Consider the following 27057-nt stretch of genomic DNA (forward strand, 5'->3'; position numbering starts at 1 on the left):
TTCTGAGTGGTCACGTAACCTAATCTTTTCTCTCTGGTCTGTGTAGGACCAAGGGATATCTTCGCTGTAGGGAGTGTGGGTATGAGGATGGACATTAATTTATTCTTCTAATAGTTCACCTAGATACTGAATTCCCCTGTGGCATAGCAAATACATTATGTCTACCCTATGCACTTACAAAAGCAGATTCACTTTGCTTTTACATTTGTCTGTGACCTTGATGTTATGAAATGCTTTTCCAGTCTTCAAATAATGGGCATTTTTGTTATCTTCATGAATGTGATCTAGATCTTATAGAATGTGTTGTTACCAATCTTGAATGGTTAATAAATATTATACTATTGTGCCTCTTAAAAACAAAAACTACTAAAGCATTTAACAAATCCAACACTTTGAGCTATAATTAGTAATACATTTCTATATTTGCTGTGTTTATTTGAGTATAGTTCACTGAGAGGACCTACTAATATGTACTATTTATTTACATGGTTGGTTAATACTTGAGGTATTAAAATAGTTTAAAGTTCCTATCTCGCATTGAGCATCTGAATGTTGATTGCATAGGAATGTTTTAACAAACTGAATCCCATAAACGCCAAATTAGATTTAAAACAGTAAGATGTGCTTAATGTCCAACCACTTTGTTTAAATGAAATGATGAATGATAAGCTTGGTTTCATTTAAACAAACTTTGTGAGTAAAACTTTCTTCCTGGCAAAAATTTTCAATAATGTGTAAGTGCATAAAAACATCCTACTGTCACACTGTTTATATCATGGAAAGTTTGGACTCATTACCTCGCTGAGTCAGTCTGGCCTAGTCAAATAACAGCCAAATGATACCACACCAAGACAAAAATGTTTACTATACTGTTTTAAGTTATAGAAGGGTTGGAAACTTGGGTTCTCAGCAATAGAAGTTCCCAACTTCCTAACTTCCTAGCCAGGATGGACACAAATTTTACAATATATAATATTATTAAAAAAAAAAAAAAAAAATATATATATATATATATATATATATATATATATATATATATATATATATATATATATATATATATATATATATATATATATATATATATATATATATACTGTATCTCACAAAAGTGAGTACACCCCTCACATTTTTGTAAATATTTTATTATATCTTTTTTATGTGACAACACTGAAAAAATGACACCTTACTACAATGTAAAGTAGTGAGTGTACAGCTTGTATAACAGTGTGAATTTGCTGTCCCCTCAAAATAACTCAACACATTAATGTCTAAACCATAGGCAATATACCCCTACGTGAAAATGTCCAAATTGTGCCCAATTAGCCATTTTCCCTCCCTGGTGTCATGTGACTTGTTAGTGTTACAAGGTCTCAGGTGTGAATGGGAATCAGGTGTGTTAAATTTGGTGTTATCGCTCTCACTCTCACATACTGGTCACTGGAAGTTCAACATGGCACCTCATGGCAAATAACTCTTTGAGAATCTGAAAAAAAGAATTGTTGTTCTACATAAAGATGGCCTAGGCTATAAGAAGATTGCCAAGACCCTGAAACTGAGCTGCAGCATGTTGGCCAAGACCATACAGCAGTTTAACAGGACAGGTCCCACTCAGAACAGGCCTTGCCATGGTCTACCAAAGTACCAGAAGTTGAGTGCACGGGCTCAGCGTCATATCCAGAGGTTGTCTTTGGGAAATAAACGTATAAGTGCTGCCAGCATTGCTGCAGAGGTTGAAGGGGTGGGGGGTCAGCCTGTCAGTGCTCAGACCATACGCCACAAACTGCTATAAATTGGTTTGCATTGTTGTCATCCCAGAAGGAAGCATCTTCTAAAAATGATGCACAAGAAAGTCCGTAAACAGTTTGCCAAAGACAAGCAGACTAAGGACATGGATTACTGAAACCATGTCCTGTGGTCTGATATACCAAGATAAACGTATTTGGTTCCGATGTTGTCAAGCGTGTGTGGTGACAACCAGGTGAGGAGTACAAAGACAAGTGTGTCTTGCCTACAGTCAAGCATGGTTGTGGGAGTGTCATGGTCTGGGGCTGCATGAGTGCTGCTGACACTGGGGAGCTAAAGTTCATTGAGGGAACCATGAATGTCAAGATGTACTTTGACATACTAAAGCAAAGCATGATCCCCTTCCTTCGAGACTGGGCCGCAGGGCAGTATTTCATCATGATAACGACCCCAAACACACCTCCAAGATGACCACTGCCTTGCTAAAGAAGCTGAGGGTAAAGGTAATGGACTGGCCAATCATGTTTCCAAACCAGCATCTGTGGGGCATCCTCAAACAGGAGGTGGAGGAGCGCAAGGTCTCCAACATCCACCAGCTCCGTGATGTCATCATGGAGAAGTGGAAGAGGACTCCAGTGGCAACCTGTGAAGCTCTGGTGAACTCCATGCCCAAGAGGGTTAAGGCAGTGCTGGAAAATAATGGTGGCCACACAAAATAATGATACTTTGGGCCCAATTTGGACATTTTCACTTAGGGATGTACTCACTTTTGTTGCCAGTGGTTTGGATATTAATGTCTGTGTGTTGAGTTATTTTGAGGGGACAGCAAATTTACAATGTTATACAAGCTGTACACTCACTACTTTACATAGTGGCAAAGTGTTGTTTTTCGAGGTAAATATATTTCTAAAGGTGCTATTGACATGAAAGTTTCCCCACATGTTGGTAACACATGCAATCCATACATACATACATCCAAAACAAAGAAGTTCAGAGATTAAGTTATGTATAATAAAATGTAATGACACAGGGAAAAAGTATTGAACGCATGAAGAAAGGGAGGTGCAAAAAGGCATGGAAAGCCAAGACACCATTTGAAATCTATCAGTAATTAGAAAGCAACCCTGCCCCTTGTCAGTGCAAATTAATATCAGCTGGTTTAAAAACTGATGACCTATAAAAAGGTGTCTCATTTCCAAGGGGTCACACAAGAAGCATCTGATGATGGGTAAAAGCAAAGAGCTCTCTCAAGACCTTCACAACCTTATTGTTGCAAAACATACTGATGGCATTGGTTATAGAAGGATTTCTTAACTACTGAATGTTGATGAGCACTGTTGGGGCCATAATCCAGAAGTGGAAAGAACATAATTTTGCCATAAACCTGCCATGACCAGGTGCTCCTTGCAAGATTTCTGACAGAGGACTGAAAAGAATTATCAGAAGAGTTGTCCAAGATCCAATGACCATCAATAATCAATAAGTAATGCACTCAACCGCCATGGCCTGAATGCTTGTTCAGCACGCAAGACTCCATTGCTGAAGAAAAAGCATGTTAAAGCTCGTTTTAAGATTTCTGCACAACATTTAGACAAGCCTGTGAAATATTGGGAGAATATAGTCTAGTCAGATGAGACCAAAATTCAACCCAAGATGCCATAATACATACCATGTTTTGAGGTCAAACAGCACTGTACATCACCCCAAAAACACCATTCCAACATTGAAGTTTGGAGGTAGGAACATCATGGTGTGGGGTGGCTGTTTTTCAGCATATGGTACTGGCAAACTTCATATGATTAACAACTTGACCACTGAGCACTTAAACCCCCTTAATAACCAGACCAATTTTCAGCTTTCGGTGCTCTCACATTTTGAATGACAATTACTCAGTCATGCAACACTGTACCTATATGAAATTTTTGTCCTTTTTTTCACACAAATAGAGCTTTCTTTTGGTGGTATTTAATCACCGCTGGGTTCTTTATTATTTGCGCTATAAAAGAAAAAAGACCGAAAATTCTGTAAAGAAATGCATTTTTCTTCGTTTCTGTTATAAAGTTTTGCAAATTAGTAATTTTTCTTCATATATTTTGGCCAAAATTTATACCACTACATATCTTTGGTAAAAATAACCCAAATCGGTGTATATTATTTGGTCTTTGTGAAAGTTATGTCCAAAAGCTATGGTGCCAATATCTGAAAATTGATCACACCTGAAGTACTGACGGCCTATCTAATTTCTTGAGACCCTAATATGCCAAAAAAGTACAAATACCTCCCAAATGACCCCTTTTTGGAAAGAAGACATTCCAAGGTATTTAAAAAGATGGATGATGAGTTTTTTAAAATTTTTTCCCACAATTCTTTGCATAATCAAGATTTTTTTTTTCTTTTTTTTTTTCACAAAATTGTCATATTAGCAGGTTATTTCTCACACACAGCATATGCATACCACAAATTACACCCCAAAACACATTCTGCTATTACTCCCGAGTACGATACCACATGTGTGAGACTTTTACACAGCGTGGAAACATACAGAGGCCCAACATGCACTGGAGCATCCAGGCCAATTCTGACATTTCTCTCCTACATGTAAAAATCATCATTTATTTTTTTTAAAAGACCCTAGAGAATACAATGGCGGTCGGCAACTTTTTATCTCGCACAGTATTTGCGCAGCAATTTTTCCAATGCGTTTTTTTTGGAATAAAAAAAACTGTTTTGTGCTTAAAAAAAAAAAAAAAACAGATATGGGGTTAATAAGACCCCACATCTCACCTCTAGGCTGGGAAGCCTGAAATAAAAAAAATAAAATGATACTGGCTTTGATCGTAGCGGTGAGTCGGTAGAAGCACCTGAGGGTGGTGGGGGGGGGGACGTCCCCTCTCGCCTGCTGAACGATCAAGCAGTGGAACAGCCGCTATGATCATTCTTATGGTGTAGGGAATCGCCGGCTGAAAAAGCTGATATCTGAATGATGCCTGAAGCTGCAGGCATTATTCAGAAATCCCCGCACAAAGTCAAGGACGTCGTATGACGGCCGGCAGGTGGGAAGTGGTTAAAACGCATTTTTTTTTTAACACAAAGTTGTCCATTTATACAATGTTTCTAACACATAGCATGTACATACCAAAAATGACACCCCGAAATAGATTCTCCTACTCCTCCTGAGTACGGTGATACCACATGTGTGAGACTTCCACAGCCTGGCTGAGCATGGCAGAGTATGGCCGAGCATGGCCGAGTATGGCTGAGCATGGCTGGGTATGGCTGAGTATGGCTGGGTATGGCAGAGTATGGCTGGGTATCACTGAGTATTGCAGAGTATGGCTGGGTATTGCTGGGTATGGCTGGGTATGGCAGAGTATGGCTGGGTATCACCGAGTATTGCAGAGTATGGCTGGGTATTGCAGAGTATGGCTGAGTATGGCAGAGTATGGCTGGGTATTGCACAGTATGGCTGGGTATTGCAGAGTATGGCTGGGTATTGCAGAGTATGGCTGGGTATGGCAGAGTATTGCAGGGTATTGCAGATTATTGCGGGATATTGCAGGGTATTGCAGGGTATTGCAGAGTATTGCAGGGCATTGCAGGGTATTGCGGGGTATTGCAGGGGTATTGCAGAGTATTGCAGGGTATTGCAGGGTATCGCAGAGTATTGCAGGGTATTGCGAGGTATTGCAGAGTATTGCGGGGTATTGCGGGGTATTGCAGAGTATTGCAGGGTATTGCAGGGTATTGCAGGGTATTGCTGAGCATGGAGGGATGGCTGAGCATGGATGGATGGATGTGACTGCAATTGTCACAGAGCAGCGCTGTGGGCACTACACATCCAGCCCACAGTGCTGCTGCCATCTGATCCCATCCCTCCCTCTCTTCACTCACACTGTACCGATCGGTACACAGAGGGGAGAGAGGAACCGGCATCATGACATGATGCCGGTTTGTTTACATGTGATCGCTCTGTCACTTGATGGAGCGATCACATGGTAAACGGCTGCAATCTGGACCCGGCGGTCACGGATGTTCTCGGGTGCGCGCCCCAGGGGGCGCGTGAGAGCAGGATTCTGGGAGAACATCACTGTACACCCTCCCAGAGTTATCCAACCGCCCTGCAGCCATCATTTGGCTATGGGCTGGTTGGTAACTGGTAAAAGGAAGGATGAATGGAAAAATGTTCCAAGACATTCTTGATACAAATCTGCTGCCATCTACCAGGATGGTGAAGATGAATCGAGGGTGGACATTTCAGCAAGACAATGATCCCAAACACAAAGCCAAGGAAACTCTCAATTGGTTTCAAAGAAAGAAATTAAAGCTGCTAGAATGGCCCAGCCAATCACCTGATCTGAATCCAATAGAAAATCTATGGAAAGAACTAAAGATCAGAGTTCATAGAAGAAGCCCACGGAACCTTCAAGATTTGAAGACAGTTCGTGTGGAAGAATGGGCCAAAATCACACCTGAGCAATGCATGGGACTAGTTTCTTCATACAGGAGGCATCTTGAAGCTGTCATTACCAACAAAGGATTTTGTACGAAGTATTAAATAAATTTCAGTTAGCGTGTTCAATACTTTTTTCCTGTGTCATTCCGTTTTATTAAACATAAATTAATTTTTGAACGTATTTGTTTTGGTTTCTTTGTATGTATGGATTGCATGGGTTGTTATCGACATGTGGTGAAAATTTCTATTCCGTATACTTATATATATATATATATATATATATATATAATCGTTTTCAAAACTATTGGGGATACACTACTGTCCACCAGAAAAACAGAATATTGTTTTAAAATGAGTAGCTGTTGAAATCATAAAATATAATCAAATACAAGTTTTTTGTTTTTTTACTTTGCAGTATTTGACAGCTTAAAGACAAACAGTGTTTAGATTAGATTCTATTGAACTGAGGATGCATCAAGTTAACATATTCCAGCACTGCTTGTTACAAAAAAAAAATATATTGACCACAGAAATACAGAGGTGCTGCTACAATCACCAATATATCTGAATTACTGAATATCAGTCTATCAGGTGTATTAAGTTTCAGAGATTGCTGCAAATAATTCGGTGTTCTTTGTAAAGTGTTCTATAATTGAGACAAAAATAAATAAAAGAACAATGTATAACTGTATTGGAAGGCATGCAGCAATACTCTGTAAGTATCGGTGGTCTTAGGGCCTCTGAAAATATCCTTGAGATAATTTAGGTCATAATGCAAGTGAAGGATGGAGGGTTGTCATTCTACATCTTTCAGGAAATTGTTCTTATTAGGCAAGATATTTCAATTTCCATACGACTATGGATATGGACATTTTTGGAAAACGGTCAGGGCAGTCTGAGGTTTGGTGGGCTTATACTTATGTTTATTTTAGATTGTAAGATATAAAGAGCTTGGTTCACACTATCGCGACTTGGGATCCAACTTGTCAGACCTCAAGTCGCCCCAAGTCGCTTGACATCAGAAATTCCATTACAGTTAATGAGAGCCATCTTGATGTACACTACTGAAGTCGCTCCGACTTCAGAAAAGGTTCCTGTACTACTTCAAGGAGACTCCTAGGCGACTTGTACCCATAGATTTCAATGGAAGTCGCCTTCAAGTCTGATCTCCCATCTATATTGAAGCGACTTTACAGGAAAAGAAAATAGTTTACCCAGGCAAACCCCTCCCTCCCAGAGAGCTGATTATTCTGTGATTGGCCACAGCCAAAGTCGCCTGTCCTGGAGGTAACTTTAAGTCGCGTTGTAAGTTGCTCAAAATCACCCTGAAGTCACGCTGAAGTCGCCTCCATGTCACCTTTCAAAGTCGCACAGTAAGTCGGGTTGCCCCTGTGTGAACCGAGCCTTAGAAATTGATGTTCACCTCACTGATTCTAAGAATTGATACAAATTGAAATTACGTGGGAGACACCTAAATTGAGTAATTGTTACTGTATTATACACAACATGTTTCACAAACCAAGCTTGTGGACCTCATTTAGAAATATTCAGTGTCTTTGCCAGTACAACAACATTATGCATAACAACATTTCAGATACCTTTGTAACATGTATTGCAATAGTTTTCAATTTTAGTATCTGATAGCATAAGGGTGTGAATAAATAACACTCTGCAAAACAAATCCTAACATGCATATTGAAAAAAGCTGAGTGAAGGAAACTTTTAAAAGCTATCCAAGAATGTCTGAGCTGAGCAACTGTTAATGATTAATACTCTGACCCCAAGCAGTAAATTTACAAATCAGGATTGGATAGAAAAACACTAAAGATTTAGCAGAATTTAGCTGAAACTGGCCTGCATCCTAAATCAAATTACACATTGCGTATGTCTTTAATTATTTCTTGTACACTATCTAGCCAAATCTAGATGTTATCACACTTTGGATGCTGTATATAATATGTTAACATTTTACATTGTAACCCCTTTGGCTGTGTTTTGCATATTCTCTTTCATTAACAACATCCACTTATAGGGAGAGAGAAAAAGAGAAATAAACCTGTCACAAAACTGGGCAATTCAAGCGGAGCATATGGAGATAAAATGCATAAGCAGAGGCTATCTTCCACGAAAACTGCCTATAAAGTGGTCATTAGGTTCATAAATAGAGGCAGTTGAAGTTATATGCACATTGTCATATTTCAGTACAAGTCAAGCATGGCCCTGGTCCTTTAATATCATGAATGGCCTCAGTGACCAGTAAGTTTGAATGAAGGCAGGGGGCATGGCCAAGCTTGGATTTTACAGGAAAAGTTCTCTATTGACCATTTTGATATGCAGTTTTCACTGAATGCAATTTTACATTTTCCCTTGCTGGCTGAGGATTTCTGATTTACAATTCTATCCAAATAGAGTTTTTTTTAAACGTTAATGTAACTGGATTCAAGACATCTTGTTCTTACAAGACAAGTAAGCTGTGGATGATACAGTGCTTAAAATATGCATTCTGCAGCTCCTTTTGCTATGGACAATGTCATCCCATTGTACCCATTGTATTGCTTACATTAAATAATGCAAAATAATTTCTTAAACTATACCAATTAAAACTTTAGAATCTACATGTAGTTTACATATAGTTGGGCTGGGCTGAACAAAAAAAACCTGACAGCTCAGGAGGAGCCGCTGTACAAACTATCTGATGTTAGTACAGAAATCTCTCCTGCTGTTCTAATGTGTTCTGACAGGGGATGCCCCCCTCAGAACACTCTGGTCAGTGCTTTCAGCCATTGGCTGAGAGAGTTGATTGAGAGCCGATCGGCAGACCTTTTTGGTCATGCCCCTTTGACACACACAGGCCTCCAGTACACATGGGCCGAATGTCGACTGGTTTCTATTGAACCAGCTGATGCCGCCCGACATTCGGCCCATGTGTGCTGGGCTTTAGCCTTTCTGTTAAGCTTCTTTATGTCTCTTATGTCTGCACCATTTCACAAATACTTAGCTTTACTACATATGTTGCATTTTAGTTCATTTACTAAGCATTTACTTAACAGTATCATAAAGGTTGACAAGGGATAAATATACTAAATTTTGGCAGAGCATAAATTAAAGCGTAAGCCTACATGCTAGAATTTGATGAGTGTGTGGAGGAGCTTCCTATACTAACTGTGTTTCTATAATTCATACTGAACAGAACTTTGTACAAATCCAACCTGGACCTTAAACCTATTTGCCTTGGGAAAGACTTATGTATGGTGAAAACTCCTTTTAAAAAGAATGTTTTTAATTAATGAAATGTTGTAATGAACATTAAATTTAAAATAAGATTTTGGTTGTGCCTTAAAAATCCTGCCGTAGCTAGGGGTACATACCATCCACAGTGTTTTGACTCATTGTACTGGGATGTGGCACCAAAAAAGGCCTATATTTGGTGATCAGCTGATTTGTTTTTTTACAAATGGCGAGGCAGGGGGCTTGCAAAAAAAGCAAACCTTCCTTTTGGAATACAAGGTCCGCTTTCAGGGGTTTAACTACCTAACCTCACACACTCCAAACTTCTGGGAGTTTGTACAATTTGCAAATAACAGATTCCCTATTCTTTTTAATGAATAGATTGAAGAAGGAACATTGCCCTCACTTGGTCACTGTGGTCCAGTGGTCACTGGAACACAAAGTGAAGGTAAATCTCCTTAATGGATACTTCAAACAGCAAGAAAACCCTTTTAAACCCTTTCCTAGTTTGAAACAAAAAAAACAACATATTTTTGATGTGCATAACCCTTTAAGACTGGATTTTATGACAATGAGCTCCGAGGAACCCCAAACTGAGTGAGGAGAATGAGATGTATTGAATGCAACTCTACCCTCTTTGCTCCAGACTGCACAGGTCAGCAGCAATGCAATTGTTTTGTCTGTAGCAGCCAGGCAGAGAACTGACACATTTCATATACAGTTATGCCGCGTACACACGGTCAGACTTTTCGTCTACAAAAGTCCGACAGCATGTCCGACAGACTTTCGACGGACTTGCGGCAGACTTTCTAATGAACGGACTTGCCTACATACAATCACACAAAAGTCCGACGGATTCGTACGTGATGATGTATACCGGACTAAAATAAGGAAGTTGATAGCCAGTAGCCAATAGCTGCCCTAGCGTGGGTTTTTGTCCGTCGGACTAGCATACAGATGAGCGGATTTCTGGGTCCAGCGTAGTTACGACGTAAAGATTTGAAGCATGTTTCAAATCTAAAGTCCGTCAGATTTGCGGCTGGAAAAGTCCGCTGAAAGTCGGGGAAGCCCACATACGATCGGATTGTCAGCCGTATTTTGTCCGTCTGACTTTTGTAGACGAAAAGTCCGACCGTGTGTATGCGGCATAACTCTCATTATATCAACCAACTCAAAAAGATAAAAATGAAATAACAAAAAACTTTCAGCAGGACCATATATCCTGTTAAGTCAGAATCGAAACAATCTGTCAATGAGCTCTGGTGTAAATAGATCATTTGATGCTGTAAAATCCTTTAGCATGATGCTCTTTAATCTGGGCCTGATATTAGAGGTTGTAAAATGCCTGCCTGGTTTGTGATTCCACAATACATTGCTGTTAGACTGCAGTTAATGACCAATATGAACCAACAGATGAGCTGCCAGGAGTTAAAGAGACACTAAACAATATCCCTATTCTCTAAAAATAATCCATACACATTCACTACTTAATAGTCCAGTAATATAATTTTCATGAAATTGTTTCTTACTGTATTTTATCTGCTACCTTTTAACATCCTCTGTTAGTTTTTGAACCTCTCCATTTCCCGCTCACTTCCATTAGTGGAACGAGCAGTGCACATTAGTTGTCGACATGTGCACTGCTATTTGCATACTACAAATCACATACAGTAATTCATAGTCCATAGACCCTAATCCATCTTGAGACCAAGCAAAAGAGGGTGGCTACATTCCTACATACAGTGGCACCATGGAGAATGAACATAGCCACCCACTAACAGGACGCCAGATCACAGCAACAAAAAGAAAAAATCTGGGGATTTGCAGGGAACTAAATAATGAATTTTTTAAAATTTTGATATTTGAATAGAATTTTTTTTTAGTTTAGTGTCACTTTAAGTTTAATACTATTTACATAATTAAAGTGGTTGTAAACCTCAGACATGAAAAATGAACAAAGCACATTCCACTATAGTGTGTGCTCGCCTGAATCCAAAGTACAAAGTTTAGTTCCTCTCTGATTTTCCCCCTCTCTGCTATTTGTATGACTTGCTCCTAATAGATTAGACTGACAGCTCAGCCTCCTGGGAGACGGCCCACCTCCCTCCAGCACACAGCAGATGACTCATACCCTCACCTCAATGTTTCTCTGAGCCTGTGAAGAGGGATGTGTGGCACTTTCCCCCAATCAACTCTCAGATTACACTGATCTCTGTGCTCTAGCTCCGTAGTGTCTGCAACATCAGATCTGATGCTAAGAAAAATCTTTCTATCTGTGTGTTGTAGAAGGCTGTAAAAGACAAATAGCTACAGATAAACAGGTACAACCTATGTAGGAGGATTGGTTTAATTATGTATCTTCTGAGGCTAGTCCCTTCACTGGGTATATGTAAGGGTTAACAACCACTTTAAGGCTGTAATTGAGCTTAGTCAATGACAAAATGTTTACACAAATGTATAAGAGAATGCCAGTCAATTCCTGGTCAACTATGACTATGTTACAACATACAGAAGGCTAAATGGTCACATTAAATATCCAAAAAGATATCTACATTTGATGTATATGTTTAGTTTCTTTCAAATGGTTACGTCTTTATTTTTAATACATTGGTTGGTAAATTGTAAAACCGCACACCTAAAAAAAAATGTTATAATTATATATATATTGAGAAAAATGCCATTAACAGTGGGGCTGCTGAGATATAGTCAAACACTTCAACCCCCTACCTTCCACCTTTCAGATCCTTTAACACCCTCTGAAGGGTCAACTCAAACCTGCTGCATCTGCAGCTCAGAACTCTCAATTTTCCATTGAAAGGATGCATGAATGTTGAAGGTCATCTACGAGAGTCAGTGGTTCTGTCATTATCTCATTTATACTGCACTGAATTGGGCTTTGCTGAAACCAAAGAGCAGGCCAACCTTGTTTAGTACCTTTCACTTTTATTTCTATTTGTTTTATTGTTGTTTATTGTCTATTTTGTCATTTCATTTTTAAAAAAAGGACTTTTTTTGCACTGTTTTTCTTCCTTGTAATAAAAACATACTTAAAAAACGGTTAAACTTTACCTTGAAATGCTCTAAATAGGAACTTAAAGAAAGGTTTCCTCATGATAAATGTTACCAGAACTCTGTTATCCAGCTGTCTTTGTGGCAGTGTGTGTCACAGACATTTCCTAAGGCTGGCCATAGATTATGCAAATTTGTTTCCTTCAACCACGGGTTGAAAGAAAAAAAAAATGCTTAATTCCCCCATCAACAGTCAGTGTTAATAAGGAAATCCTTTACGTTGCGCTATTGTATTCTAACTGCGGGAGGTCTTCTTGTCATAAGAACACAATGTTATGCACAATGGCTATACCTGGCCTGCCAGCAGCGATTGCACACAAATAACCTGGGAGGCTGGTTGTACTGAAGTCAATCTATCGATTGACTTCAGTACAACCAGCCTGCCCATAGATGAACTAAATAAGGCTGGATCCTGCTGAACAGGCCGAATTTTGATCCATATATGGCCGGCTTTAAGGTCATAATTGTCATAGCAGATTCTTTGAATGGTGGCAGCTATTCTTTGGCTGTGTTAAAGTGGTTCTAAGGCCTAAGGTTTTTCACCTTAATGTATTCTATGCTTTAAGGTGAAAAACCTTCTGTGCTGCAGCTCCCCCTCCTTTTGCTTACTTGAGCCAGATCCAATCCAGCGATGTGCACAAGCGCAGCGGCTCCGGACGCTGTTTCTCTCCTTATTGAACAGCTTAATAGCAGCAGGAGCCATTGGCTCCAGATGCTGTCAATTAAATTGTGTGACATGGGAGCCGGGGGTGGGGCCAAGTCCTACTGTTTGTGTCAATGGACGCAGCAGCGGGACTCAGAAGCGAGCCCGCACAGGTGCCCACAGGGAATGCGACTTTCCGTGGGTGCACCCGATGAAGAGGAGGTGCTTAGAGTGCTGGCGGGGGACCCCAGAAGAAGAGGATGGGGCTGCTCTGTGCAAAACTAGAAAGTCGCTTTCCCTGGGGGCACCTTTGTGGATTCGCTCCTGAGTCCCGCTGCTGTGTCCATTGACACTGACAGCAGGACTTGGCCCCACCTCCTGCAAAACTATTGCACAGAGCAGTTAGTATGACATGTTTGTTATTTGTATTTAAAAAAAACCCGAAGGTTTACAACCACTTTCACTGCAGAGATATGATCATTCTTAAAGTGATTGTAAAGTCTTGGATTTTTTTCTAGAAAAATAGCAAACATGTTATACTTACCTCCTCTGTGCAGTGGTTTTGCACAGAGCAGCCCCTATTCTCCCCTTCTCAGGTCCCTGGCTGGAGCTCGTGGCTCCTCCCTTCTGTCAAGGGCCCCCACAGCAAGCAACTTGCTATGGGGGGAACCTGAGCCCAGCTGCAGCTCTGTCTATCCATTCATACACAGAGCTGTGGTTCGGCCCCGTCCCTCTCTCTCCTGATTGGCTAACTGAGCTTGATTGACAGCAGCAGGCGCTACTGGCGCCGCTTCTGTGTCTCAGCCGATCAGGAGGCAGAGTCCCAGGCTGCTGAGGGACTCGTGGACATCGCTGGATAGAGATGGGGCTCAGGTAAGTATTAGGGGGGCTAAGGGGGCTGCTGCACACAGAAGGCTTTGAATCCTAATGCATAGACTGCATTAAGATAAAAAACCTTCTGACTTTACAATCACTTTGACCTGCTAGTGCTTAGACTGCTGCCACATGAGCTGGAAAATCTCTGCCCATGGTGAGGCTGAGAGTGCCATTGTCTAGGCTCAGTGGTGACTGCATGGTAATTATTGAATGAGATCTGCGTAATTATGAAGACAGCAGATACTTACAGAATTGTGATCCTGTACATTCAACTTTTATATCCATGCAGTTAAACAGGTCATAATAGTAATAATAGCAATACCATGTAAGTGCTGAGTAAGCCAGCAGACTAGACAAGTGTTGAGAAGAAATGTAAAGCATTATGGATATAATCTATCACCCTTGTCCACTAAGTATCTGCATTAAAACAGACCAGAGATACCACCAGATAAGCAATTAAATGTACTAGCCGAAGCTTAAGCAATAATTTTTAAACTCATTTAAATTGATCACTGTAAATATATCAAATTTGATTAACATTCTATGAACAGAAATATATTTAGTTGCATGCTATATATCTAGAAACATTTTGTCAGGTCACCTGAGTCCAGGTGACAGATGCACCCGTTGGGGTCTGGAGTGCACTGCAAGGTAATGGACCCTACAGCTGACTGCTACAGATAGAGCTCTAGATGATACAGGAGAGCAGGTACTCTGTAGTACCAACACGGATGACACTGGGAGCTAGAGCATGAGATTTCCCAGGGCGCGGAATCTAAGAGCCAACGGGTGTTCACCAGAGGCCCCTAGTGGTGGAGATGGATTTAGCTGCAGTCTGGCTCCAGGTCGCGACCCCTAGGGCCTCCCAGCTCACGCTTACGGTAGACTACAGGGTGGTAGAGAGGAAGCAGCAGACTGCGACAACAAAGGATAGTCTGGAGCTAGCCAAAAGTCGGGGTAACAAGCAGGTAAGAATAGTCAAGAACAAGCCAAGATCAATAACTGGAATCAGTTACTGACCTTGCAGCAGTCGGCAAAGCCTTTGAATTTGTCAGCAGCTGTCCGGAGGGAATCATGAACGTTGGCCCAAAAGGAATTGAAAGACTCCTGAGCCATAGCCAACGCTGGAATATCTGGAGAACAGGAAGAGGGAGTTGAGGGTGTTTTCCATAAACTGTGAAAAAGGGTGTTTTCTGATAACTGGTATTTACATGATTGTTGTGAGAGAATTCTGCTGACAGGAGTACAGAGGACCAATCATCATGATGAGCAGTGCGAAGAAAGACCTCTAACTCCTGATTAACCCTTTCAGTCTGTCCATTGGATTCAGGGTGGTAAGAACAGGACAAATCCAAGACAATATTAAGGGATTTGCAAAAGGCTCTCCAAAAACGAGAGGTAAATTGAATGCCCCTGTTGGAAAAAATATGAGAAGGAACCCCATGGAGGCAGAATATATCTCGAACAAAAATGAGAACCAAGGCAGTAGCTGAAGAAAGACCAGGAAGAAGAACAAAATGAGCCATCTTGGAGAAGCGATCGATTACCACCCAAATGACTGTATTATTCACTGACAGTGGGAGATCGGTTATAAAATCCATGGCAATGTGAGACCAGGGCTTCTTAGAAATGGGTAAGGCCATGAGAAGACCAACAGGGGCTTGTGTGAGGATTTAGACTGAGCACAGACATGACAAGCCTTAACGTAGTCTTTGACACATGAGCGGAGATTAGGCCACCAGTAGTGACAACTGATAATCAGGAAGGATCGGAGGAACCCAGCATGACCTGCCACTTTGGAATCATGTCCCCAATGAAGGATCTTAGCTCTTAGCTCAGTGGGGATGAAGGTCTTGCCAGGAGGAATTTTTTACACCAGGGTGGTAGAATAGGCAACAATGCATGAGGTTGAAATGATCGGCTAAGGTTCAGGGGTGGACTCCTCATCCAAAGTGTCAAATGACCTAGAGAGTGCATCAGCCCGACCGTTGCAGGGACAAGGTTTGTACATAATCGTTAAAACGGGAAAAGAAAAGACTTCACCTGGCCTGTCTGGGTTTCAGACATTTAGCATTCTGTAGGTACTGTAGATTCTTGTGATCAGTAAAAATTGTTATGGAGTAAGGGGAATCCTCCAAGAGTTGACGCCACTCCTCTAATGCCAATTTAATTGCAAGAAGTTCCCAATCACCGATAGCATAATTTCTCTCTGCCTGAGAATTTTTTTTGGAGAAGAACGCACATGGTTGACATCTCTTCTCAAAGGATTGAAGAAGCTCAGCTCCCACCCCCATTGTAGAAGCGTCCACTTCAATAAAAAATGGATTCCCAGGAAACAAAGGCCTGTTTCAGGTCGTGAAATGCAGAGACAGCTTCAGGGGGCCAGTCCTTGGCATTTGCACCCTTGTTGGTCAAAGCGATAATAATGGTAATTAGCGGTAATGGCCAAGACCTTTCCAGGATCCATGTGAAGACTCAAACTGGAGACAAAGCATCCCAGAAACAGAACCTCAGAACATTCAAAAGAACATTTCCCCAGCTTGGCATACAGATAATTCTCTCTAAGGCGCTGAAGTACAGTGGGGACATGGTTTCTGTGGACAAGCAGATTTTCCGAAAAGATGAGCATGTCATCCAGATAGATGACAACAAACTGGTACAGCAGATCCCTGAAGATTTAATTGGCAAAGTTTTGGAACACAGCTGGGGCATTACACAAACCAAAAGGCATACCCAGATATTCATAATGTCCATCTCTAGAGTTAAACGCGGTTTTCCATTCGTCACCTTCCCGTATCTGAATTAGATTGTATGCACCTCTGAGATCCAACTTGGTGAAAATAGGGGCACCCTTCAACCTGCTGAATAGCTCAGATATTAAGGCTAAGGGGTATCGATTTTTGATAGTCACCGCAATTAAACCTCGATAGTCGATGCAGGTTCTCATGGTACCATCCTTTTTGGCAACGAAAAAGAACCCTGCTACTGCGGGCGATGAGGATTTCTGAATGAAACCTCTCTCTAGATTCTCGGTGACATACTCTGACATGGCCTGGGTCTCTGGGATGGACAGAGGGTAGGTACGACCCCTGGGCAGAGTTGCTCCAGGGACAAGGTCAATAGCACAGTCAAAGACCTGTGGGGAGAAAGCACCTCAGCTGATTTATTAAAGAACACAGCAGGAAGATCAGAAGATACAGATGTGGTAGCAACCAGAAGTCTCTCCTTGAGGGCCACCTTGAGAAGGCAGGAAGAGAAACATGAGGGACCCCAAGCCAGGATCTCAACAGAGACCCAGTCCACATGTGGAGAGTGGAATTGTAGTCAAGGAAGGCCCAATACAATGGGGATAGAGGCCTTGGGTAAAATGAGGAAGGATATCCACTCCTGTTGGGGTATCCCTACAGACATCTTAATAGGTAGAGTCTGGAAGCGGATAGGGCCCCCTGGGAGAACGGTGCCATCAATTGCCGAGACTACCAGTGGCATAGTGAGGGACAAAAGGGTAAGCTTCATGGAAGAGGCAGTTCTCCAGTCCATAAAATTGCCAGCATCCCCGGAATCCAGATATGCAAAGATCGATTGAGGAGAAGCACCTACATGAAGGAACAATGGAAGAAGAAGACGAGAAGGTAATGTTCCTGGGTCCAATACTCCACCTTCCAGATGTAATAGACCCGAGTGTTTCCCGGACAAAGCGAGCAGGAGTCACGAAAATGACCCTTGCCCCCACAATACAGACACAAGCCCAGAGTTCTTTGGGGTTAGCCTGGTCCGGCCCAGTCGCACAGGTTCCTCAGCAGGCAGAAGATGCTCCACGGGATGAAGGGAGGAGAGCTCAGACTGGTTAGGGCCCAGGGAGTGCTAGCGTCTTTTTTCTAGGGACCTTTCCTGAAAACGAATGTCGATCTGGTTACACAAGGAAATGACATCGTCCAGACCGGCGGGGATGGCTCTTCCTGCTAATTCATCTTTCACTCGGTCAGAGAAGCCATATAAAAAGGTTGCAACCAGGGCCTCATTGTTCCAGCTCAACTCAGCTGTGAGGATACGGAACTGAAAAGCGTATTGTCCCACTGAAGAAGATTCTTGGCGAAGACATAAAATGGCACTGGCTGCTAAAGAAACCTGAGCCGGCTCCTCAAAAGATGTTATAAAAGAGAAGAAGTCGAACAGGGTGGAAAGCACAGGATCATTCTTCTCTCATAGGGGGGGCAGCCCAGGCTAAAGCTTCACGGGAGAGGAGGGAAATGATATAGGCTACCTTTGCCCGATCAGACAGGAAGTTTTGAGGCTGGAGCTCAAAATGCATGGTGCATTGACTGAGGAATCCCCTGCAGGCTTTGGAGTCCCCAGAGAAACGGAACAGAGCTGGCAGCTGTAGTGAATGTGTGGCTGCGACTGTGACCGGAATAGGTGCAGCCGCCGATTGTACTTGAGGTTGCTGACTCTGGGTTGCCAAGGAGGCCTGAAGCTGCTCGAAGCGGGAAGCCAGATCCTGGAGAAATTGCATCACCTGAGTCTGATTCGATTCCTGGGTCTCAAGTCTGCAGACTATGCCCTGCAATGGATCATCTGTGGGTAGCGGCATGTCCGCCGGGTCCATGGCTGATCAAACTGAGTCCAGGTGACAGATGCACCCTGTTGGGGTCTAGATTGAACCGCAAGATAGTGGACCCTACGGCTGACTGCTGCGGATGGAGCTCTAGGTGATACAGTAGAGCAGGTACTGTGTAGTACCAACACGGATGACACTGGAAGCTAGAACATGAGATTTCCCAGGGCGCAGAATCTAAGAGCCAGTGGGTGTTCACCAGAGGCCCCTAGTGCTGGGAATGGAGTTAGCTGCAGTCTGGCTCCAGGTCGCGACCCCTAGGGCCTCCCAGCTCACACTTACGGTAGACTACAGGGTGGTAGAGAGGAAGCAGCAGACTGCGACAACAAAGGATAGTCAGGAGATAGCCAAAAGTCGGGGCAACCTGCAGGTAAGGATAGTCCGGAGATAGCCAAAGGTCGGGGTAAAAAGCAGGTAAGAATAGTCAAGAACAAGCCAAGATCGGAAACTGGAATCAGACGGAGCACACAGAGCAAGTAGCACATGGAAGCCAAAAACATAATATTGATCAGCAAGGCTGGCTTGCAGTGCACATGTTAATATAGAGTTCCCTGATAGGGGCTGAGGTGAAGCCATGCTTTGAGGAGAGATTACTTAAGCAGCCAGGATAAGAGTGGCTGGCCTCTAAAGCTGAACACATGAAGAGGTAAGCTGACAGACAAATATTACTGCATATACATGACACATTTAATATAAAATGTATACTAACAGCAGTCTGGTCTAAACGTTTGCTGTTGTATAATATACAAAATACTGTCTCAATTGCATAAACTGAAGACCTTGCAATCAATTTGGTATAATAATTGCTACAATGTGGGAAGTAGTTTTTTTTTTTTTGTTGTTTCTCTGTAGTTTGAGTTACAATGCCTTAAAACAGTGAGTGGAAACAAAAGCCACTGAAAGGAACCGGGAATTTTCTATCTTGCTCCAGCACTAAGCAGTTCTTGAAAACATTTTCTGAATGTCCTTTGGATAGAATGAAGTGGTCATTTAGAAGCAAGTGAAGCATGAAGCAGACATAAAGTGTAGAAACAATTGCAACCCACAAATATTTACACATCCAAAGAATTCTATACAAATGCTGAGAAAAAGAAAGCAGATCTTTCAATTTGCAAAAGCCCTAGGGAATCAGTGAACATACCAAGTTCCTATTTCTTGGCTTATACTTATAGGTCCATGTTGAAGATGAGGCTGCTTTGCTTTGTCCTGGAAAATGAAGAAACTACTGGAGACTTGGAGCGAATCATTAGCAAACAAATAAATTCACATTCTTAGGAAAATAAAGTGTTTTATCAGTGTTCAATCAGGTCAGAGAATTCTTCCCAGCTTACTGGGTTATTAAAGGAAAGAAAGAGTGTATAATGGCCAGTAAAGATGGCATAACATTTAAGCTTTTTTTTAACTACATTTGAATAGACATTAAATCAATTTCACCAGAAACAGCTAAAACAAGTTGGCTCAAACAGGTTGGCAGATATTTAGCAATTTCTATCTGTTTTTTTAAATATATTCTTCTCCTTATATCCAACATTACAGTTCTGGCTTGGTGGACTCAGCCATGAGCCTTTTGGAATTCATACCGATGGTGGAATCTCTTTATATCGGATGCCAGGTCTACTCACCTGCAGTGGCTACACCAGATTTATCTTTCCACTAAACCTTCCTAGATCTCAAAAATGGGCCTCAAAAATGGGCCATATTATTTAAGTGGAGAGTGATAAGAGAAAACTGAATATCTACATTATCTTGCCATTGTTTTTCCCATGGACATTTGCCCTCATTGTTGTTACCTGCCTTTACTGAGTTCTACTAGATGTTATCCCATTTAAGGCAAATGCAAAAGAGTAGAAACCACAAGGGAGGCTGTTCATTAGGAGAATATAAGGGTTGGTAGATGTATAATCAGATCTTGCATGCAAATCAAAGTAATACACTTGGATGGAAGGTTCTGTTATGAACTATGGGACACTTATCTGCATTCGGTTTAGATTCTTCACCTGATAATGGTTTACAAAAAAGTTGGAGGAGAACCATATATGGTTTTCAAGTGTTACATCCTTTACAATAACCACAACACTACTCAATTATTTAATTTACAATTCCAATCCTAGCTGGACATCTTCCACACGATTTATATAATTATACTCAAGCAGGGTTCCTAAAATCTTGAGCCAACTTACGGTATTTAAATCCACTCTACTGCTTACTCATCTCTGTGTTTCAGTTGAATATCTGCTGTGATTCTCAAATTTTCCCTCTTTGGTTAGTATCTTAGCTCCTCGAAAAAACAGATAAAATGCTCCTTACTGAGTTTCCATACATGATTTTTACCTATTATATATTACAGGGCAATTTTTTAAATTACTTATGACCAGGAAATGCAGTGGATGATATTGATAAGATAGGAGGAGTCCAAAGGCAGGTAACAAAAAGGTGAAAGGTGTGGGGGATAAAAAATATCAGGAGAGACTTCAGGAACTTAATATGTACAGTCTGGAGAAATGAATTGAAAGGGGAGATATGATTGAAGCATTTAAATACATCAAGGGGGTGAATAAGGCTCAAGAGAGTATTATTCTCAATATAAAACCGAGATCAAGGACACAGGGACATGACCTCAAACTAACTGAAGCAAAGTTCAAAACTAATCCTAAAAAGTATTATTTCACTGAAAGGGTAGTTGAAGCTTAGAACAGACTGCCAGCTGAGGTAGTGAGTCAGTCAACAGTAAGTTGTTTCAAACATGCTTGGGACAAGCATAGATCTATACTTAGACAAAAAAGTTAACAAAAAAACAACCCCATATCAGAAAAAACCCCAAAACCCTTAATTTTCAGGGATTTCTTCCAATTTCCTGTTTGGCAATGGGACAGGAAGTAAAGGTAAATCTCCCCAATGGGACTAAGATGGCAAAAATAAACCTTACAGGGGTTATAACCTTTCCTTCAAAATTCAAAATTAAAAAAAAAAAACGTTTTACCTATAGTTCTACTTTAATTGCACCAGCACCAGCCCACTGTGTATCAGCAATGCTTGAAGGGGAACGGCAGTCTGCTCACATAATTTGTAATAAAAACATCTTTACCATTCTGAAGCTTTCCTCCAACAACTTTGCATTTTGTTTTATTTATACTGTGATTCTGTATTTGCCAAATATGCTGCAGAAATCTCCCGCCATTAAGTTTGGCTGCAGCCATTTTAACCATGGGCAGCTGAAGCTACTGCCTATTCACTTCCTGGATTTACACTGACATACAGAGGCACACCTCCAGCTACACAGCTCTCATTGGCCCTCTTATGACTCATCCCCCTCCCTTCCTGGCAAACTCTCACAAGAGTGAGAGAGAGAGAGCTGTGCATGATTTCATAAGCCTAGGCTTTTTACCAGACAAGAAACAGGAAGTGGGCTGTATAAGGTATTTACTAGAAGAAAAAAATGTTTTACTATTCAAAGTTAAAATAACAAGGGCAGAAGATTTAATAGATGGAAAGATGAAAAAACGACTGAAGTTCCGCTTTAAATATAGGGGTTGTGTCTGATGACACAATTCTACCAGATAGACCTTGGAAAAGGGTTGGAGAATCACAGGGAACACACAAGGGAACATATGAAAGCCCACCAAAGGACAGAAGTCATAAAAACCCTTTGGGGTGTATTGACTGATATTCAAAATGTCCTGGTTCACTTATCTTCAACTGTATTGCTCCTTAAACATCCTGAATCACTCAGTGGGGCTAATTCACTAAAGTATTTAATAATGTTCACACAATAAAATGTAATAAAATGTGAACATTCACTGTAATTATCCAATCATATTTAAATAAAATTCCCATTTACTTACTTTATCTTCATCCACTTTAGCATGCAACCATTCTCAATCCTTTAGTAAATTAGCCTCACTGAGGTATCTTTCTCCAAACCCTCCGTATAGACTAGGTTAACCTGTGCATTTGTTCCTCACAGAGCTTCAGGGAGTGCAAACAGATGTGAGGTCTATAACTGAGCGTGATGCTTGGAAAGCTTTCTAGGAAAAATATCTGTGGCTAAACGCACCTTAGATGGTAACAGCTTTCCTCAGTCACACTTTAAAAAAACATAAGCTCCACTGGAGCACAATTACAGACAGATGAATACCAACACCAGCATTCAATTTAATGGAAAAAACACAAGCTGTAAAGTAAAAATTGAAGTCTCCCTGAGACACTTGATACCAACCGAACAATCACACTGTTCTAGTTAAGGCCACTTGTTGGAAATCCACAGATCACTAATAGAAAATAAAGCTGCCTGGTAGGGAACCAATGTACAGAAGAAACTGTCATCAAGCAGCACCCTATAATATATGGAAGCACTGCAATGGAAACATTATACATTCCATATTTCTGTTTTTCAGTGCAATTCATCTGCTTCTTAGTTCACATCCATTAAAATCCATTATGGGAGCCTAACAAAGTAATGTAAATATGTATTAGTTATAGAATTGTTTTGCATGTGGGCAATAAATGTATCAGTATAAAAGCACCACAAACCACATTACAGAGAACTGTTTCCTTTAAATTGTAAGGGAATACAGGATTTCAAAGATGTGTATAAGACAATCAAATTGTCTTATACGCACCTTTAAAATCTCATATTCCCTCACAATTTAAAGGAAAAAAATCTCTATGTATTTGTTTTGTTGTTGCTCCAAAAATGACCAGCATCAGTCTATCAGTGAAGAGCTTCAGTTATAAAATCAACTATAATGAAATCAATATTTTCTTTAGCTTATTCTGTATGATGCTATGGATGTGCTATTAAGATATACCGTAAGTACCAGCTGCATAAAATAACGTGTGTATCCTAGCACTGGTTAAAGTCCACAGCTTATTTTATAAAATATCTTCAGACGTAATTTTCTATTGATGATATCTTGTAATTCTGAAGTCACTTTATTGTTGAACATATGCTATTTTGATTTAGCCATGTTTTGCCAGGACCTAATAAACTCTAATGCTTTGCCACATTTTATTTAAAAACAAGATGACAGCTTAATCAATAATAATTTTCCAAGTTAACATAATGAGTGATAGTTTTCCATTTTTTAAGACAGACAGGAATTAACATTTACCAACCTAACTTGTAATATCTCAAACAACCAATAGTAATTCTACAATTATAATCCATTTAAAAAGTCACTGTATTTTGATATTACAAATAAGCAAATGCCTCCCTCTGCCCCTTTATTAAAATGCTCTATGTGTTCTGATCAGAAACAGAGCTGAGCCCCCTCTATATTCCAGTGTCTATAGACATGAATACAAGCACAGTATACCCGTTTCCATAGCTAGAGAGTCCTTCTAATTATTTTTATGAGCCAGAGGCAATAATTGTGGGAGATGTGCAGGGGAGATAGGTTAGATTTGCTCAATTTTAATATCAAAGTATAATAACTCTTTAAAATTGTCAGAACTCAATGGTCCTCCTTAGAATTGGCACTATGCACATGTTTTCACATTAGAATACACACCAGATGCTGCTCTGCATTATACATTTGGTATGGGTTAAAGAATTGCATTAGTGACACCAGCTATAATAATCATACAAAAAAATTCTAATATCAGTTCAATGGACCTAAGCAGGCCAGAGAAAATGTTGTTCAGGAATAGGCTAACAGTACTGATTGAAAAAATATGGTGCAAAGGAAGATCCACAGATTGTTTAACATACCACACATGTTAGATGTGAGCTTGTTGTCAGACATTCCGACCGTGTGTAGGCTCTTTTGGATATTTACTGTCGGAATTTCGGACAACAAAAATTTGAGAGCTGGATCTCAAATTTTCCGACAACAAAATCCGTTCTCGGAAATTCCGATCGTGTGTCACACAATTCCGACACACAAAATTTCACACATGCTCGGAATCAAGCAGAAGAGCCGCACTGGCTATTGAACTTCATTTTTCTCGGCTCGTCGTACGTGTTGTACGTCACCACGATCTTGACGTTCGGAATTTCCGACAACATTTGTGTGACCGTGTGTATGCAAGACAAGTTTGAGCCAACATCCGTTGGAAATAAATCCACGGTTTTGTTGTCGGAATATCCAATCGTGTGTACGCGGCATAAGAGCGACAAGGATGTGGTTTCAGCGAGGGGGGGCATCGACAGTTTAAAAAACCTATTAGATAAGCACCTGAATGGCTGCAACATACAGGGATATACAATGTAATACTGACATATAATCACACATATAGGTTGGACTGGATGGACTTGTGTCTTTTTTCAACCTCACCTACTATGTAAATATGTAACCTGAAGGTAACAAGCACTTACACTTATTTGCAGAGAGTTGTGACTTATACTGTCCCCGAACCAGTCGGCAGGTGGACCCTTCTCCATTGCAAACTCCACAGTTATCCTCCTTTGCAGTGCTTCCTAGCTGGTGGTCACAACCAACAATCTGCCAACAAAAAGAGAGAGGTATCAGGAGACTTGTAGACTATGACATGGACCAAGTAACACGTTTAACCCAGATCTTCATCTGAGCTGACACTGAATCTACAGCGGAATGTGAAACAAATGATTTTGCCAGAGCAAATAAAAATACACAGTCTGGTTTTATGGGAAATTACAGGTCTCACTTCACTGGCTTCTTGGGAAACATTACCGAATGCAGAGGCAATGTACAGTAAAACAGATATGAATGCAAATAAAAGGCTGGATACATAATGCAGCTGTACATTCACAGTGGACAATAAATGTAGCCCTGACTCCTGGTCTAACAGTACTTAAACTCGTGGCTACTGGGAACTTGTGCTGCCACTAAATTTCACGTTCTTCAAAGTAAAGCATCATTTACACTGTCATTTTAATAAAAATATATTGAGTTGGTCTCATCTTAGTTTAGTGTTTGATTCCAAGACCATTAGCTGTAAACACTGGCATACCTCTTAAGAACACAGTTATTGGTTTTATTGAACATTGCAAATTTGCTACATTTATATGCTTCTATTTCTGGAAATCGCCATAAACAACAGATTAAAGAGGAAAACACACTAGTAGAACAGATTGTTGACAGTAAATCTGTACTCAAGCTTAAACATGGGAAAAAACTATAATGATTTTATGGAATGCAGTTATTGGCTTATAATATTTACAGCTAAACTTTGCACTGTAGACTCTTCAATTTACAAGGTATACCATTTTATTTTGAAAAGAACCTTTTTGATAATTGTTGTTTTCTATTCATTGTTTTCTCCTTAAAAGATTATGCAAGGTTTTTTTCTTAAGACAATGGTGGGATGGACTCACTTGAGTGTCTTGGGCACTAATCATTATTGATATAGCGAGACAAACATAACTCTGAATCAAGGTAAAAAAAAAACCACCTAAATATCATTTAATTTTGAAAATACTTATATTTACTGAGGTTGTAATTTACTGGTGTTGTTTAACAACAGTAAGCATTTGTGGACCTGTATTTTTTTAAGGTACATTTGTTTCAAATAAATAGTTTGATTCATTTAGATAAGATCTATTAATGCAGAAATAATAAATAAAAAAGAAAAATGAAAAATAATCAATCCACCAAGCCAGAAGAACTTCCTTTGCATTGTTCCTGGCTCTGTTCCCACCCACCTTTTGATGTTCCCACCCTTCCTGCTCTCTTTTCTATTATGCAAAATAAAAATAAAAGTAAACTCCATTAGAAAGAGTGGTATCTCCTCATAATTCCAGAAGAGATGAATCCAAATCTGGTTTAATTCTTCAGCATCTACCAAATGCTGAAATATCTATTTTGGATGGACGGACCTTTAAAAAAGAAACCTGTCAGGAATCAACATTTGTAAGAACCTCCATCCTTAAAATGTTGTAATAGTGTAACCTTACCCTTCCTGATAGGTGTGTGTCCTGCTATTCACTTGTTTTCTCTCCCTGTCAGTGCAAACATCTCAGCTCCATGTCAGACATCAAGGTCTCCACAGCGACTGTCATATTTCCAGCCTCAACTAAGAACTTTTAACTGGCACTATTTCTGTGTTGCTGTGTTATTTGTCTGCTGAATTGAACTCTCATTTAGGTTTTCGTTTGTGTAATTGTGACAGCACCTTTGTTACATGAGTTTCTATTATCAAATGGAGATAATATAGTCACTGTGAAGATATTTAGCCTGACACATTTGAGAATACAATTAAATAATCAAGAAATTCGTGAAAGGTAAGGCTGCACTATCATACCTCTAAAGTGGAGATGCAGACTGGTTCTCTTTAAATCAAAATGGATTGTATTAATTTCTGACATCATGTAACATACTTTTAAAGCTTCTCAAAGGGAAAAAGAATGAAATGTGCATGAGCATAATGACTGTTACTATGAACGAAGAATCAATGTACACCATTCCCTTAACTGCTGGTCTGCACTATGTATGTGTTTCCTTTGTTTAT

At 40.4% G+C, this 27057-nt stretch overlaps 1 protein-coding gene across 2 annotated transcripts in view; it reads right to left on the minus strand.

Moving 5' to 3' along the window:
• Window positions 1-27057, minus strand: part of ADAMTSL1 (ADAMTS like 1) — a 527411-nt gene that overhangs the window by 299444 nt on the left and 200910 nt on the right. For both annotated transcript variants that reach the window (XM_073636588.1, XM_073636596.1), the window contains exon 5: window positions 24947-25073. In XM_073636588.1, the coding sequence (XP_073492689.1) occupies window positions 24947-25073 (127 nt within the window). The remainder of the gene's footprint in view (window positions 1-24946; window positions 25074-27057) is intronic.

The sequence above is a fragment of the Aquarana catesbeiana genome, linkage group LG01, assembly GCF_042186555.1.
Source record: "Aquarana catesbeiana isolate 2022-GZ linkage group LG01, ASM4218655v1, whole genome shotgun sequence".
In the NCBI taxonomy this organism is placed as follows: Eukaryota; Metazoa; Chordata; class Amphibia; order Anura; family Ranidae; genus Aquarana; species Aquarana catesbeiana.